The sequence below is a fragment of the Chrysochloris asiatica genome, unplaced genomic scaffold (genome assembly GCF_000296735.1).
Source record: "Chrysochloris asiatica unplaced genomic scaffold, ChrAsi1.0 scaffold00072, whole genome shotgun sequence".
Taxonomy (NCBI): domain Eukaryota; kingdom Metazoa; phylum Chordata; class Mammalia; order Afrosoricida; family Chrysochloridae; genus Chrysochloris; species Chrysochloris asiatica.
The window spans coordinates 8,092,828-8,109,527 of NW_006408590.1; the positions used below are offsets into that span (position 1 = coordinate 8,092,828).

Here is a 16,700-nt window from a genome sequence, read left to right on the forward strand (position 1 = left end):
AATATCTAACTTTGTGATTTAGGAATTTTCTCACAGACTTAAAGAATAGTCAGTTGATTCCTAAGGGTCTCTATAAGACATCATTACAAAGTGAAAATATTTTAAAGACATTTTTTCAGCTCCTGGAATGCAAACTTTGTCAAATACAGGGTCCATGTCTTATATATGTGTGTATCCTGTGTATCATCTTAGTGTCACTGAGCCGGTTCTGACTCATAGTGATCCTGTATAGGGTTTCGGAGGAGCAGATGGTGGGTTTGAACCATCAACCTTGTGGTTTGCAGTCTGGTGTTAATCTTACAGCACCACACCAGGACCCACATATCACCTTGTTGTTATGAGGTGACACTGAGTTGTAACCACTCGACTCACAGTGGCTCTCTATAGGGTTTCCGAGGAGTGACTGGTGAGTTTGAACTAATGACCTCGAGATTCAAATGACCTTGAGGTCCAGTGCTTATTCTATAGTGCCACACAAGGACGCCATGTATCATCTTACTGGATACTTAATAAATGCTCTAGCTCTGTACTATCCAATATAGTAGCCACTAGTCACATGGTACTATTGAGCACTGGCTAAGTGGCTAGTGTCTTATTTTGAAATTTGTTCTATATTGAGTTAAATAGAATATTTAAAGGTAATTTCATGGCTCCTTCTTTATGTGACTACTAGGAAATTTTAAATTATACATATGGCCTGCATTATGCATGTATTGGACAGTACAGCTCTAAAAGTTTGGGGAGTGTAAACAAATCAATTAAGCTCTATGCACCTCAATTTTCTTATCTGTCAGATGTAAATATTTTATTCAGTCTAGCCTAACAGGGGTGTTGCAAGGTTCAAATGTGGTTAAATCTGAGTAGTATCCACAATGGCTCTTTGAAGACTTTGCAGATGATATATTTTACTTTTTCTAACCTATCCCTGTTTTGCACAATACTTTCATACAGTATCACTACTTCTCACAACTTTGTGCTGTGGGCACAACTACAATGCCCATTTATCAAATGAGGACTGAGATTCAGGAAGGTTCAGTGATGAATCCAAGATCATAGAACCTAGGGCTAACTTGCCTTCTACCCTTCCACATTCCTTTGAAAATTGTTGCTGTTAAGTGACAAAGAGTTGGTTCTGACTCATAGCGACCCTATGTAGGGTTTAAGTCTTTGAGGGAGGCTGTAAATCTTTGAGGGAGCAGAAACCCTCATGCTTCTCTTGTGGAACAGCTGGTAGGCTTAATCCACTGACTTTGTTGCTCAGAGTCTAGTATTATTTGGTCTGGTATTATTAGTATTAAATAATAGAAAAGGTCTGAATTGAAAGAGAACATGCTGAAGAGATCATTGTGACCATCTCTTGAAAGTGACAAGACATAAGATACCAACACACCCTCTTCAGCTAGCTAAAGACAGTGTGCCAAGATCCCAGTTGTAGTCACATTTTGTGATTCTAGTGGTCCTGATACAATTCAACCTGCAAACCTTTTGAAGCAGGGAGAGGTGATGAGGGAGAAGGACTTCTAGAAAATCTCTGGGTTACTAGTAGGCTTCCTGAGGCCAACAATAGCTTAAACCTCATCCTGCCTACTGCTGGCTGGAATCCTTAGCAGATCAATGTCAGCCTGACTGGCACAACTATCCCGCTGGAAGTCAGTGATGGCAATGACAATAACCGCTGCTGGGAGAGAACAAAATGTGAGCTAAGACTAAAAATACTGGGCTCAAGCATGCTAAGGCTCTGATCTCTTCAGGCAATCAGCCAGCACTGAGTTCTCATCATGGAAGCCTACGGTAAGAGGCAGCACTCTTCAAGGAGCATACAGCCTCTAGCAAGTAAAGCATCTTAATTATTTAATAACCACTGGAGGTGTTGACCATCTCATTCCCAGAGGAGTTCAGATAAGCAGGTGGTTTGGCTCAGAGAAATGACAGTGGTCACGTAGACATGTTAGCTCCAACCATCTAACTCTGCTGTTCGGAAATGAACTCTAAAATTGCAGGCTGCCAAAATCTATCCCCAAAGTCATAGTGTCCTTTATTTTTATTTTTTAAGTAGATCTTTTTAAAGAAAAAGTCACTTGTTTTCTATGTAAGAAATGTTTGAAGTTAGAGGTGAGAGAGGAAAGAAACGTCTATAACTGGGATTAATGCAAGTTGGAGTAAAATGAAAGGAAGTTAGTTCTAGCAAAAAAGGGGAACTTGAAAGGAAATCAGTAGTAGATCATATAGAGTTTGTTTTGGCCTGGACTGCGGTATTACTAAGTTCTCGACCTCTGCACAAAAAAAGAAGTAAAAAGCAAAAAAAAAAACAAAACAAAAAAAAAAAAAAAACTTCAGCTATTATCTGGACTGAAACGCCCCCACTTTTCAAATGCATGTGTGATTCAAGTACATTTTCCGTCTTTAAGTGTGTTTATGGTATTCAACAGAACAACACAGAAAAGCTCATGTCATCACTGGAATAGAACTGTTGAAACCTGGGTTTCAATTAGGGTTCACTCTGCCAAGATAGTTGCTGGCTGGCAAAAGAACAGCTTGGTAGATGGGGGACCCAAAAACAAAAAAGCCAAACAAAGGAAAAAACAGAGATAACCAGCATCTGTGATCAGAATTCATGATGTTTCCAGGCTTTGTTGTTCTGCCCCACACCAACAGAGGAACCTCTATGGGTTTACCTCTACCTGATAACCCCAGACTCCTGCTCAAAGGCTGTGGCTAGACTTCCATGCAGTCCTTTTCCTGTGCTGTTGGAGGGTGTGGGCCAAGAAATTTCTGCACAGCAGGCCACAGTGAATAATTATTTTACAGTCACACTCTTGGTATTGTAATTTCTCTCAAGCTCACCAGTGAACCAAAAGAAAAACCCTCTGGGGATTCAACTTCTATTAATAAACACTTGGTCAGCACAAAAGTCACAGGAATATTTGAGACTAGATTTTTCCCCCTCCCTGGAGGCAAATCTAATTCAAGCCTCTGGCTTTGATGGTACTGCCCACTACCCTGGAGACCATTTAAGGCCTTCCAGTTTTGTGCCTACCCGTGTGAGAAACAAATATTAGCATCTTAAAGGATCATAGCATATATGCATAGGTCCTCATGTGAGAAGGGGTTATTATTGGTAAAGTGCCTTTGAGTCAGTTCCAACACACAGTGAGCCTGAACAGGGTTTCATAGACTTTAAATCTTTGTGGGAGCAGAAAGCATCATCTTTCTCCAGCAGAGAAGCTGGTGGGCTCGAACCGCTGACCTTGTGATTCGCTGTCCAATGCTTATCTCACAGAGCCATCGTGCTCCCATCATAATTTTCTTGAGCACAGGTCTGTGATTTATGTCTATGTTCAACACCAATCTAAATTGTGGATTGTGAATGGTCCCACTGACTTGTGAATCCCAAGATTCCCCAGTAACTTCCTGGCAGCTATTGAGCTTTTTTTCACAACTAAACTTTCCACCTGAATTCCAGGCAGTCAGTCTACCAGTAGCAGGTTCCACTCTCACCTTGACCACTTGTGAACCATCCACATTCAATCTGAAATATTCAAACCAGCAGTAATTGCTTACAGGGCTGGAGTAGTTTTGCCTGCTATGGGGTTGGGGGTGGGTTGCAGGAAGAGATTGTTTTTAGCTGCTATAGAGTCAGCTAGATTCAGAGCAACCCCATGTACAACAGCATCAGACCATTGTTAGTCTGTCTTGGTCTGGAAGCTCTGCTGAAGGCCATTCAGTATCACAGCTACATGCAAGCCCCCAGTGACAGACAGCTGATGACTGAGCTTGAGGAGCATTGGACAGGAATCAAACATGGGTCTCTCCCAGGATGATACATCCTCATTAAAACTGACCCTCATTAAAACTGGCATATCATATACCCTCATATCATATAAAATTGGCAGATGATATACCCTCATTAAAATTAGTAACACCATTCTTAAAGAAGGATATGCAAAACTAATAAAAGGGGGGGGAGGGTAAAGACTAGAATGTCTTTAAAAATCATTGTGTTGGAAAATACTTTAACACACGGTATCCTTTTCAAACGAACTGTGAGAATGAATCCATGAAATGGGCATAATCAGGGCTCGACGGTTTTAAGGAGGTCAGCTAGCAGTAGAAGCAGATGAAACTTGTAGAAGAGGGCTCAGAGAGAGAGGAGAGAGAAGAGCCCACTAGAAAGTGCTAAGTGAGGTCTGACTTAGCTAGCCTGGCCAGCCACCTTCCCCTCCCCTGGAGTCATGTCTCAGAAGAAGCACATATCAACCTAAAGCAGTTATTCCTCCCTGCCCACCCCCCCCTCCACGCTCCACCCCTATGTGAGAGTGGGAATGGAAGGGGACGAGAGGTCTCTCTGTCTTGGGATTTTTTAGGTGTCTGGACTGAACTTCACCTCAGCAGTTCACACCCATTGGTAAAGGTGAGGTTGGAGAGCCTGGAGTTTGGAGGAAGGCTGCTTTGTGAGTTAGAGCCTCAAGAGAAAGTTTAAGTACACTTCCAATAATGCCCACCAGTAAAAGTACTAGTCCTCAAACTACTAAGTGTTTTGTAGGGAAAACTATGGGTAAAACTAACGGATAATGCGGCTTCTTTCACAACTGTGGGAAATAAAAAACTTTCTCTGTGACTTTGAGAAGATGCCACCTTGGGAAAGAGAATGACAGCCATGAAGACAAGCAGCAAACGGTAAGAGGATGGATTCTGAAGACTCAACTCCTGGTTTGAATACAAGCTCCACCTTTTACTGTGTTATATTGGGCAAATTAACTGGGGGCGGGGGAGATCAGTTCCCCCATTTTCACAAATGTTTTGAAGGCCCTTTGTACATTATTAATCTTTATATTACTGAAATGAGTCAATACAAGATCCTGAACTTCTCCAAGTTTGTTTTGTCACTTTGCTTTTAGGAAAGGCCTACATGAGTGCCTGGAGTCCTGGTATGACGCTGTGGACTAATGCGCTAGACTACAAAGTTGTTTGAACCAAAGGTCAGTGGGGTTCAAGCTCACCAGCTGCTCCTGGGAAACCCTATACAGGGTTACTATGGGTTGGAACCCAGTTGATGGCACTTAACAACAATATTAGTGACTGTTTTGGCCAACCCAAAAAATTCTAAAGAAGATTTTTGGTTTTATGACAAAAGGTGAAAAGAAATGCAAATGAGCGTTCAATGTTTGTTTTGCAGCAGGCCATTAAAAGTCTGCACACCCCCGGAGCAACAGAGAGAATGACCACCAAGCTCCTTCCCTGGGGAAACTGCATTCAGCACCTCAACATCAAATCATCATGGCTTTGAACTTTGTTTGTGACTACTATATGTCTGTGTTATTTTACATTGTATATGTTACTTGGTATGGTTTGGTAGGTTCATTTTGGGTCTGAAAATGCTCAACCATATCTTCCATATAAATTAATGGTAATTGTGTCTTCACTTTGCGTTATTTCAGTTTAAGAATGGTTTCACAGGAATGCTCAACCTTCAGATAGTGGGGGAAACCTGTACTTGTAAAAGCCTGGTGCTGGGGAGTCACTGAGTCGACTTTTACTCATTAAGGACCCCATGTGACAGTATAGAACTCCTCCTAAGGCTTTCTAGGTTGTAATCCTTAGGAAAGCTGACTGGCAGGTGTCACTTGGTAGGACTGAGTTCCAACCTTTCTGTTAGCGGCCAAGAACTTAACCATTGCATTGCCAGGTGCCTGACAAGTAGTAAATCTCTACTAATCAGCAAATGTGCCTAGTAGGGGCTTTGTTGTTGCTGTTGTTAAGTGCTGTAAAGTGGGTTCCAACAGACAGTGATCCTGTATAGCAGGGGTGGCCTGGCCCTGCCAAGGCAACTGCAGTTCCAAACATCACATTGTTGGTAAGTGCCACAGAGTTGGTTCCGGCCCACGTATAGGGCTTCCAAGGTGCTACTGGTGAGCTTGAACCACCGACCTTGTGGTTCAAACGACTTTGCAGTACAGCGCATTAGCCCACAGTGCCACACCAGGACTCCAACCATCACATTGTTGTTGTTGTTGTTGTTGTTAAATGCTGTCGAGTGAGTTCCAACCCTGTATAGGGTTTCCAAGGAGAGGCTGGTGAGCTTGAACCACTGACCTTGCAGATCAAACAACTTTGCAGTCCAGCGCATTAACCCACGGGGCCACACCAGGACTCCAAAGGGGTGAGTTAATTAAATGTTTGACCAAATATATCAGACTAATTTTTAAGTTAACAATTTTGTATGGCCCACAAATGATAATACATTTTGACAGAAAAAAGGTTCCCCACTCCTGCTATATAGGGTTTCCTAGACTGTAAATCTTTGCAGCAGCAAAGGAGCAGCTGGTGGTCTTGAACCACTGACCTTTTGGTTCGAAGACCAGTGCTTTTCACACAGAGCCACCGTGCTTCTCCAGTAGGAGGCATTTTATAAAGGGAGAAATCCAAGAGGGTGGACACTGGAGGAATAAGGAATCCCTAAGTAGGTCAGAGTAGAGACAGACTTGGAAGTCAGACAGAGAGAAGATCAAATCCTGGCTTTTATTCTCACTTGCTATAAGGAGCTCTGGTAGCGTAGTGGTTACGAATCGGGCTGTGAACCAGAAGGTCGCGGTTCTACTCCCGTAAAGATTTACACCCTCGGAAACCCTGTACAGGTTCGCTATGGGTCGGAACCGACTCGACGGCACTTAACAACAACAACAACATATGATATAACGAGCTCTGGTAGCATAGTGGTTATGAGTCGGGCTGCTAACCTAAAGATCAGCAGTTCGAAACTACTAGCCATTCCCAAAAGAAAGAAGAGGCTTTATAAGGTCGCTATGAGTTGGAACGGGCTCCAAAGCACATCACCACTACCATGTTTCCTTATTGGTAGAGATCACATGACCGCACCCACCCTCATCAAGTGGGGTCCTTGGGTGGCGTTATAAGAAAAGCACTGGAAGGCTAACCACAAAGTTGGAGTTTCAAACCCATCAACTGCTCCTCAGAAATCCTATACAAGGGTGCTATGAGTTGTAACTAACTCAGTGGCACTTAACAACAACATGCTTATCAAATAGTCAAAAGGATTAAATAAGCCATGAGTGAAAATTTTAACACAATGGTGAGCATGCAATAAACTTTAGTTATAGTGTTAAAGAGGCTCCTGCTTTTATCCAGCTAGGATTGCTAGGGGTCTTTAGACACAACTCTGTCCATCTTCTTCATGGTGTAGTAGCCAAGAAGATGGGTGGACTAATGTCACTTCCCATAAAGCAATTTCTACTCACTGCTACTCACATCCATACACATATATGTGCAGTCAGAACCCCTCAGTTCTGTTACTTGAGACGAGAGACTTGTTGAATGAACTCAAATTTTGAGACTTTCCTCTAAGCAAGCATGCATTCTAGAGATTATTCAGTGCTGGTATACAAACCATTAAGGGCCACTGGTGGTGCAATGGTAACACAATGGTTCAATGCTCCACTGCTAACCAAAATCTTGGTGGTTCTAACCCACGCAGGAGCTTTACGGGAGAAAAGCCCTGGGGATCTGCTCCTATAAAGATTACATCCTAGAAAAGGTCTATGGGGCAGCTGTACTCTGTTATATCGGATCACATGAGACAAAAATGGGCTTGATAAACGAACAATGTATATACCATTACCTTGATTTCAGGCTGAGAGAGGAGACTAGATCCCAAGATTGAGGAGACAGACGCTTGAGGGGGAAGAGATTAAATCTGGCCAGGCACACTCAGGGGTCAGATGCAACAAGGAAAACAAAATTCAAGCAAAAATTTCTGAGAATGCCCCAATTTCAGATGGAAACAAAGTGGAAGGGGAAGACAGAGAGAAATACGATTCCGATTTCGGAGACCCAACTAGATCTTCTAGGTTTTCAGGGGAAAAGGCAAGGTTTCCAAAGGCCCCGAGCTCTGGGCGCACACAAGCAGAACGCGTGCAGTCCTGTACTTCTCTGGGAATTCCCAGTGGGGAGAGCTCCCCATAGAGAAGACGGATTAGTCTCAGTGCAATCTCATAAACCCAACAGGGGCATTTGGGATGCGCCCCTGCGAAGACTGCCGCCCTTCCTCCACCTGTGGGACGGAGGTCCCCCAGACGCGGCCATTCTCCCACCCAATCTCCCAGGGCAGACGCTTTTCCTTCCTTCATTACCTCACTGCCTCCTTCCCTTGACGTCAGCCCCCGGTCCCCGCGCGAAGGGGCGGAGGAGATGGGGATGTGTTTGGGGCTGTCGGTATCAGGATCCCCGCAGCACCCCGGGGGAGGGGCAATGAGGTAATGTGCGCCCAATGGGGGCGGCAAAGGTAGCGCGCCGCCACTTCCCTCGCCCCTCCCCACCTTCCCAACCGGCGCGGGCCGGTGTGTGCTCTACAGTTACTAAGCAACCCTATCGGAGGCGCGGGACACCCGCCAAGTTCACCCAAAGTTGAAGAATAAATTTGGGGAGAGAAGGGGAAGGGAGAACTAGATTCGAGAGAAGGAAAAAGCGACGGGAAAAACGTTTGGTGGGAGAAAAAACACAAAAAGTTGATCTGCTGCCTTCCGTAAACTGGAAGGCCCGCGCCAGCTGGCCCAATCTCCCCACAGGGTACTGATGTGACCAGTCCTGGGCCCGCACCAGCCACCATCGAGGCGCTGGGAATGACACCCCTAATGCAAGCGTGGCTGGGGACACTGGGGAACAGGGAGGGAATCAGCCTGTGGTCCGAGGGGCGCGCCCTCGGAGTGGTCCAGAAAGAGTCTGGGCCGATGGGGTTTGGGAAATGAGAAGACAGAGTGAAAGAAAGCTAAAATCCTCCCAAGAAAAGACCGTTGCAGAAAGTAACTTCTCAGAGCGCCGTTCCTTCTGCTGCTCTGAGCAGTATTTGAAATGAGAACTACCAAGAGGCACAGAAACAAACTTCTTTCAAATCAGAGCGGAGAGATGATCTACTTCATTTGCTGTAAGGAGTGGGGTGGGCTAGAGGCGCCCTGTGCAGCCCACGCCCTGCACGACCGTGGTCCGAGCTGACCCGCGTCCGACGTTCCCGAGCCCCCTCCGGGATGCAGGGAAGCCCAACATGGTGCCTTACCTGCTGTAGGGCGTCCTCAGCAGCAGGGCCTGGCTGCCTGTGCAGCTGTCGGTGGGCGTGTGGCAGCCATAGACCGGAGGCGGCACGGAATACTGCTGCTCGCCTGCAAAGAGTCAAGGAGGGCAGGGTGAGCGCGCCAGAGAACCCCGGGTGCAAGACCTCGGAGATGTGGTTTAGGGAAATCTTCATCCTGGGCTTGGCCCCTAGGCTAACTTGGAGGCTTGAAAGCCTGGATCGCCAGAAGGGCAGCGACAGCATCCAGATGGTGACCACGACTTGAACGTCCCACCTATGTCCTTAGCATTCACCGCGTGGTTGTGCGAAAAGTCCTGCGGGCCTGGGCAGTGTTCTTCACATGCTGTAGGACTGAGGAATGGGAAACTCAGAAATAAATTGGAATTGGCGTTTCTGGGACTGAGCTAATTTTTTCTAAAGTCTCTTTGGAAGCCCTTTTCTGACAAGTGTTAGAAATTCCTAGAGGGCCATGCAGAAGAAGGGGAAGTAACACCCAAATCTTTCCTGACCCTTACCCAGAGAGCCCTGCTGGCTCATGGGGTCCTCGTGCTTGAAGGAGTGGTTGGGGAACTGTGCCGCATGATGTGAGGCTGTGTGACCATAGCTGGGCGTCCCGTCGAAGGTGACTGTGCTGTATCCTGCGGGCACGACGTGGAAAAGCATAGTGTCAGCGGGGTTTGGGGAAAACCCGGGCGTTGGAGTGCCCTCCTCCCTACCCCAACCAACCATTCAGATCCCCGGCGCCGGCAACCAGGCCCCAGCCTCCAGGACTTTCTCGGGGGGGAAGACGGGAGGCCCCAAGTCCTGAGGTATGACTTCGGGACACAGGTTTATCCTGACCTCCTGGGCCACTTCCCAATTTATTTACACTGTCGTCTTTCACTGTGACTGCCGTTTCCGCACCGACCCCCTTGGCAAGTTAAGTATAAAAAACGTCGCCTGCTCGGCGGAGAAAATTGTTCTCCCCAAAAAACAAACACCGTGGCTCCTGCGCCCGGGCAGCGCGGGCGAGCGAAATGAATCTGCTCCGCTGACCCTGTGCTGACTCGAGCCGTAAATCAGGGGCCTGCGCACCAACTTTCATTAATTACTCGGGGCCAGTTAAGAGGCTTGGGCTTTCAATGAGGAAGAATAATGACCAAGTAGTGTTATCTGTCTGGAGCGGCGCGACCCGACACCACTACGCTGGAGATCCTCGGGAAAGCTGGTAAGGGGCCCTTCCAGCTCGGTCCACGGGCCTCGACCCTGCACCGTTGGGCACACCTGGCGCCCAGCGGGTCTGGTTATGACCACTACTACGCTGACAACGTCCCTCTCACCGCAGCCCTTACTTGTCTTTCAGAGTATGTTGGACATGCCATGTACAGGTCCTCTGCCTCAGTTTCTCGGCGGAGACACTACAGCCTTGCTCTTCCACACCTCTCTGAAGATGGGAAAAGGAAAGAGGTGCTCTCTCCTGGTTGTTATTAAGTTGCTTCTGGAAAACTGTTGTTACTCTTTCGCGAAAAGCACCCTCGAGTTCAATAAGGATTAGTCTCGGAGCCCAAATTCCACAAGTCTGAAATCCAGGCCGATGTGGGAAGAAGAGTAGCCAGGACGTGATACCTGCCCTCTGTGTCCTCCACCACCGTGCAAGTCCCAACTCCCCTGAGCCAGACACTACTCAGGGTTTCCAAGCCCCAGCTTATTTTCAGCAGAGGTCCCCATTCCTCCACTCTTGCTCCTGGCACGGTCTGCAACAAGGTCCGCAAAAATTTAAGCCACCATGGTAGACAATTCTCATACAAGCGCCCAAAACAAAACAAAACACAAACAAATCCTGAGCTTCAATCCTCGCTCCTGGGCAAAAGAGGCACTGGCCAAAGTTTGATGGCTCAGAGTGGGGATCAGGGGATAGAGGCGGGGCGGTCTTAAATTTCAGTCCAGCACATGCCAGACCTCAAGCACTGCAGGTTGACGACTCAAGAAGCCACCACCTGCTTTAATCTCCCTGACCCCGGAGGTCCTTCATTTCTTGCCGCCTAAGATAACTCCCGCCCAAACAGCTCTCAGTTGTGAGCTCTCTTAGCGACTTCATTTTGGGAGCGGAGGCCTGGCCCAATTTGAGGCCTACTCATCCGCTTTGCTAACGAAATTTGGCTCCGGCTGCTTAATTTCACCCAGAGGGAAAATCGAATGTCTGAAAGGATATTTTTAAAATAAAGGGGCAGGTAAATTAGAAGCGACAAATAAAGTGCCTCTAGACGAACCCGTCTCCATTCCTGAGCTGATGAGCAACTCGTGGTCCTTAGAGGTGGGCTCTGCAACTGTCAGCGCTCTGCATTTCCCGCGTGGGCCGTTTCGCCTCGGTGCCCCAAACTCCGGCCCAAGGCTGGCTGCCAATGCCAAGCAAGGCTCCCAAACCCCCCTCCCAGATAAGACACTTAGATTCTGGCGGCCAGAGGCCAGCCTTAAACCCCCTTCCTGGGATCAACAGTGTTCAAGTGAAGGAGCCCTGCGGAGAGGAAGAAGGGTTCTCTTAATTAGGAGCTTATCGGGAACAGAACTGATTAGAACGCGCTGTCCAGCACCCCGCGACGGCCATGGCACCGAGAGATCAGAGGCGGCAGCCGGGGGAGGGACAGCTGTTGGCTAGAAGGGGCAGCGTGTTCAAAGGCTCCTTGTACAGACCTTGGAGGGAAAGGCTCTAGCGGCCAAGGTAGTGCCTTTCCCACGGTTAGTCTCCGACAGGGAGGGAAACGCAACCTTGACCGCACCGATAGGCGAGAACACGCTCAGTGCCTCCCTCTCCCGCCCGCGGACTGCAGAGGAGCCCGGAAACGCCGGTCCCTGCCTGCCCCGGAGAGCTAAGGGGTGGGTAACACCAGACTCAGCCTGGATCATGCTCAGCAGGAGAGTGTATGATTGCTTACAATGATACCCTCTCCTGAGTGACCGGAGGGGGCGCCCCTGGTCCTCGGGCTGAGCTGGCCTCCCCGGGAGACCCGAGGGTGAGCCTGGAGATACCAAGGTCTCGTTCTGAGCACCAAGAGAGCTGGTGGCTCAGGGGCTGACTACCAAAACATCGTGTTTTTCTCCTCAGACACGCATTTATTCTGGTATGACCCAGATGCCTACCTACCTCCACCTCAGCCTCACTTCTGCCCTGACAAGTCCTCATACCTACTACAGTGGGTTCAGTGTCTAGTCAGCGGGGCCAAGGTCTCTAGAGAAGTAAACACAAACAGAAATGGAACCTATCATGGTTCCATTTCCAGTTCTGCCACAAACTGCCTGTTGCATACAGTAATCTCTACGAGCATACCTAATCTTTCAATTTAGCCCTCCAAGAATAGGAGGCTCCTCCGTGTCTGGTCGAAAGCATCTCCACAGGCTGCAGAGGCACATTAATTGTCTTAATAGCCAATCCACAGTACCCTACACTGTGCCTGGCACAGAGCAAGCAGACAATAATGTTTACTGAGAAAAAAAAAAAAGTCTACTGATTGATTGAATGTTTAGTGGTAAATTTAAAACATCAACTATAATATGTTAAGTGCTGTCAATTTCGACCCAGAGCGACTCTGTATAGGGTTTCCAAGCTTGAACCATCAACTATAATATATATATAAGTACACTGAACTCACTTTAGAAAACCTTTGAGGAGGAAGGGAAGAAACTTTGCCTGGGGACCTGGGGACCAGGATCCAGAGAGTGCCCAGATCCTCTTCCCTGGACCTTGTCCTTGGCATGCTGAGGACCATTCTCACACTTCTGGAGGGGACTGATGTCCTTGCCTTCCTCTGCCCAAGTCTCAGCCACACTCAGATTGCAGAATTCCTGGAGCTTTGGAGTTGGGGGCGGGTGGCAAGAACCCTGGAAATCCAGATAATAAATCTGGGATCTTGAAACCTCCAGTGCCTGCCCTGCTAGCTGAAGTCAGGTTGGGCTAAGGAGGCTTTTCACATCCTTCTCGATCCCCATCAGCCAAGTGAGCCCAAGGGCTGGGCGTCTACACCCATTTCTGTTTTTATTTGGGGAGAAAACCAAGTCTGTAGACAAAAACCCTGGTTTATAGGCTTGGACTGAGGTCAGGGATCAATTCTTGCTCTAGCCTTGCTCCCAGGTGGAGTCCAGCCCGGAGGCGGAGTTCATTCGCCTGCCTGTTCTGAGCACCAATTAATTCCCAAGTCCTTTTAGTTCTGTGGTATCCGATTCGGAATACTCAAGAGATATTTGCTTCCTTACTCTCTAAATGTAGTGCCCCTGGCTGGGAAGCACATGGTCCTGCGCCCCACACCGAGTTGACGATATCTTGCTTCCAAACCTGCCCTGCAGAAGGCTGGAAATAGGAGTTCAAACCAAAGCAACTGAGCCCAGGTTCTCAAAACCACTGCTTAATCTAAATGGACTAAAAAAATAATGACGCAGTCAAATTTTCAGGCCCAAGGGTTTAAACCAGATAATTTCTTGGGCCTCTCCAAATAGCACACATCCACACAAGTTCTCCTCACACCTCTGCGTGTCAGTCTCTATGTTTCTTCTGGCCCAGTCATTTTTCAGTGGGTCACCATAGTCCGGTACTTAGAATCTCAAGTCCTGAAAAGTCGAGTTTCCGCTTCTCCATCATAGGTCTTTGTGGATGGACTCAATCTCCAGGCTTGTCTTGAGACTCGGAGTCCAACATCTCCTGTACACTCTACACATTCAGTTCCTCCACCCCAAGCATTTCAGAAACATCACAGCCCCAAAGCCTGCGCGAATTTTTGATCCTAGAATAATATCCCCCATCACTTTAGCAAAGCGTTTCCTAAAATATCAAGTCAAGCTTTTTTTGTTTAGATTCTTATCAGTGTCGAAATTCAATTAGACGAAATTCAATTACTGCACTACTGGGGGACGGAAGCGGGGGATCGGCACCGGCCGTTCCGTGCTGGCCCAGGGAAAGAGGACGGAGTACTGGAGACTGCATATAAGCCGTCTTAGTTTACACCAAGAATCGATACCTACTCGGTGGCACCTAACAAGTTCTCACCACCGGGTCTTTTAGCCCGTGGTCTACGTGACGAGGAGATGCTCGAGGCAGGCTGGAAAGCCAATGCTCCAGCTTCATTCCACTATCTTGGGTGGAACCCGATATCGCTGAACTCGGAATCAAATGTTTACTTCTCATCCATCCCGGTGTCCCCAGTAGCTCTGCGCCTCACCGCCTTAGTTAGAACCCCCGGGAGAGATCTGCTTCGATACCGCTTTACGCGGGCGCTATACGCAGACAACAAGGAAATTAATATTAATTAATTATGTAGTGTCTGGACCACTCATTTACTTATTTTTATGTCCACGATCCCTATTATGCGCCTACTGTGTGCCAACATCGTGTGAACATCCGGGCGCAACGGATGCAACAGAGGCTGCCCATTCCGCGCTGGTAAAACTCTGAATCAAGTCCAGACCCTAAAGTCCAATTCCTGGGCACTACTTGGTTGTGCCTCAAAGCGGCAAAACTTCTTTTTTAGGCGGAGCTTGAAACGGCACCGGTTCCCTCGTGGGGACTCAGATTCTCTCAAGGTACGAGAAGACCCCTGATAGCCTCCCGGTTCAAGCGAACAGCCCGGCTGGCTCCCGCTCTGCTATGGATGGAGCCAAGAGCAAGCGGTTGCTCCTTCTCCCCGTCCTTCCTTCGCCTCCCCGGCCCGTCATCGCTTCCGCTACCCACGCAGCCTTCAGGGAGGCGGCGGATAGAAGTGAAGGGGCAGGAGAGGGGAGAGCCTGCGCGCCGCGACAGCCCCAGGGCCGCCACCCCGCGAGCAGGGGGCGCTCCGCGGACAGCTTACCCTGATTGCGAATAGCAGGCTGGCTCTCGAGGCAGCTGGGCAGGTAGGGCGCGTTTGGGAACATCCTGGCCTGGCCGGTGGACGTCTGGCTAGGAGGAGGAGGACCGAAGGGCCCGTAGCGACAGGCTCCCGCGGTGCCGGTGAACTGGCCGGAGAAGTGGACGGTGAAGGCGCTCAGGCACTGCTCTTCGTGAGGCTCCGCGCCGCCCCAGCTCGGCTCCTGTTTGATGAAGGAGTGAGGCGGCGGCGGAGGGGGTGGCGGAGGAGCAGGCGGCGGCGCAGGGCCTCCCAGCGAACCATAAGCCGAGGCACCCGGGGGCGCAAAGTCCAAGACCGGTGCCCACTGAGCGGCGCCGCTCACCGGCAGTGCGCAACCACCGCCGCCGCCTAGCGAGGGTACGGCGGGCAGCAGCGCGTTTAGGTCCCGCACGTCGGAGCCCATCTGCTGCGATTCAGCCACGCACGACCCGCGGTTCCTCCGACCTTGCAGACGTGCGGCGCTCGGCTCGACTGAGCCTAACTTGGCCCAGATGCTTCCCGGACCCCGGACCCCTGACTGATCTGGCTGCTGAAGGCACCCGGGTCCTGGCGGGTGCGCCCGCGGAGACGCCGGCTCCGGGGCACACGTGAAAGCCGATTCCTGCGGCAGGAGGAAGTCCAGGATCGCGGCGAGGAGGCGGCGGGCCCCGGGTCCTGGGCTGCCGTCCTGGTTCTGGCTGGGTGGGTGGGTGAGTTAGTGGGAGGGAGGGCGGGAAGGGGAAGGGAGGAGCGGGCAGGCGGTCGGGGTTCGGAGAGCCCCCGGGTGTGGGCGCTGCCTTGAACTCCTTACCCCAGCTGCCTAGCTGCCCCCTGCTTCCCAAAGCTCAAATAAGAGGGGCCGGCGGGGAAGGAGGAGGAGCTAGGAGGCTCGACCGCTCCATTCACACTGCTGCTGGAACCCGACCGGAGAGCGCGCTTCTCCTGGGGGCGGGGGGAGCGGGCGCCCTAGCAGAGGGGTGGGGGCGGTCCTGAGGGAGAGTCTCTTTCAGAGACACCCTCCTCTCCCTTCGCTCGAACTCAGCTAGTCAGTGGGGCGCAGCTCCCCCTTCCCTCTTGGACTTCAAGAGTGTGGGCACCCCGCAGCACTGAGAATCCCTTCAGGTGAGCAGGACGCGTCCCTCAGCAACCCAGTGTAAAGGGGTGGGTTGTTGTTGTTAGATACTGTCGAGTCGTTTCTGACTCATAGCAACCTTGTGTAGGGTTTCCGAGGAGCAGCCGGTGAGTTTGAACCGCCGCTCTTGTGGTTCCACCTTGGGGTCCAGTGCATTATCCCACAGAGCCACACCAGGACTCGAAAGGCATAAGTTGTTGTTGTTAAGTGCTGTCGAGTCAGTTTTGACTTATAGCGACCCTGTATAGGGTTTCCGAGGAGGAACGGCTAGTGAGTTTGAACCACGGCCCTTGATGTTCAAACCGACCTTTCAGTCCACCATTATCCTGCAGCGCCACATCAGGACTCCAAAGGGGGTGGGTACAGGGGTGTTAATCTGAAAGGGAGGGTTGTAGGGAGGAGTAGGTAGGTTCGGCGAGGGCGGGAACTTCGAGAAAGCGCTGAGAACTTTCTTAGACTTCAAAGTAGTGGATACCCTAGTTCTGCGCCGCCAAGTCCAGCTCTTGTTCAAAAGCCAGCAGGCTGGAGTGGTGGCCATAATCTTGGGGTCACTGGTGAAATGGCGGCCCCTTGCGGGTTCCGGAATCCCAGGACTCGAAACGAACGTACCCCAACCGGGTGACTGTGGGTGTTTTCATAAATTGAGATATATAGG

At 49.6% G+C, this 16,700-nt stretch overlaps 1 protein-coding gene across 2 annotated transcripts in view; it reads right to left on the minus strand.

Moving 5' to 3' along the window:
- WT1 (Wilms tumor 1) overlaps nucleotides 1-15,731 on the minus strand; it is a 62,762-nt gene extending 47,031 nt beyond the window's left edge. Inside the window, exons 1-3 of one of the 2 annotated variants that reach the window (XM_006864866.1) lie at nucleotides 14,896-15,731; nucleotides 9,598-9,720; nucleotides 9,068-9,170 (exon numbers count right to left, since the gene is read on the minus strand). In XM_006864866.1, the coding sequence (XP_006864928.1) occupies nucleotides 9,068-9,170; nucleotides 9,598-9,720; nucleotides 14,896-15,337 (668 nt within the window). In that variant the 5' untranslated portion in view covers nucleotides 15,338-15,731. The remainder of the gene's footprint in view (nucleotides 1-9,067; nucleotides 9,171-9,597; nucleotides 9,721-14,895) is intronic. The other variant, XM_006864867.1, reaches the window with a different exon arrangement.
- Between the last annotated feature and the right edge of the window lie 969 nt (nucleotides 15,732-16,700).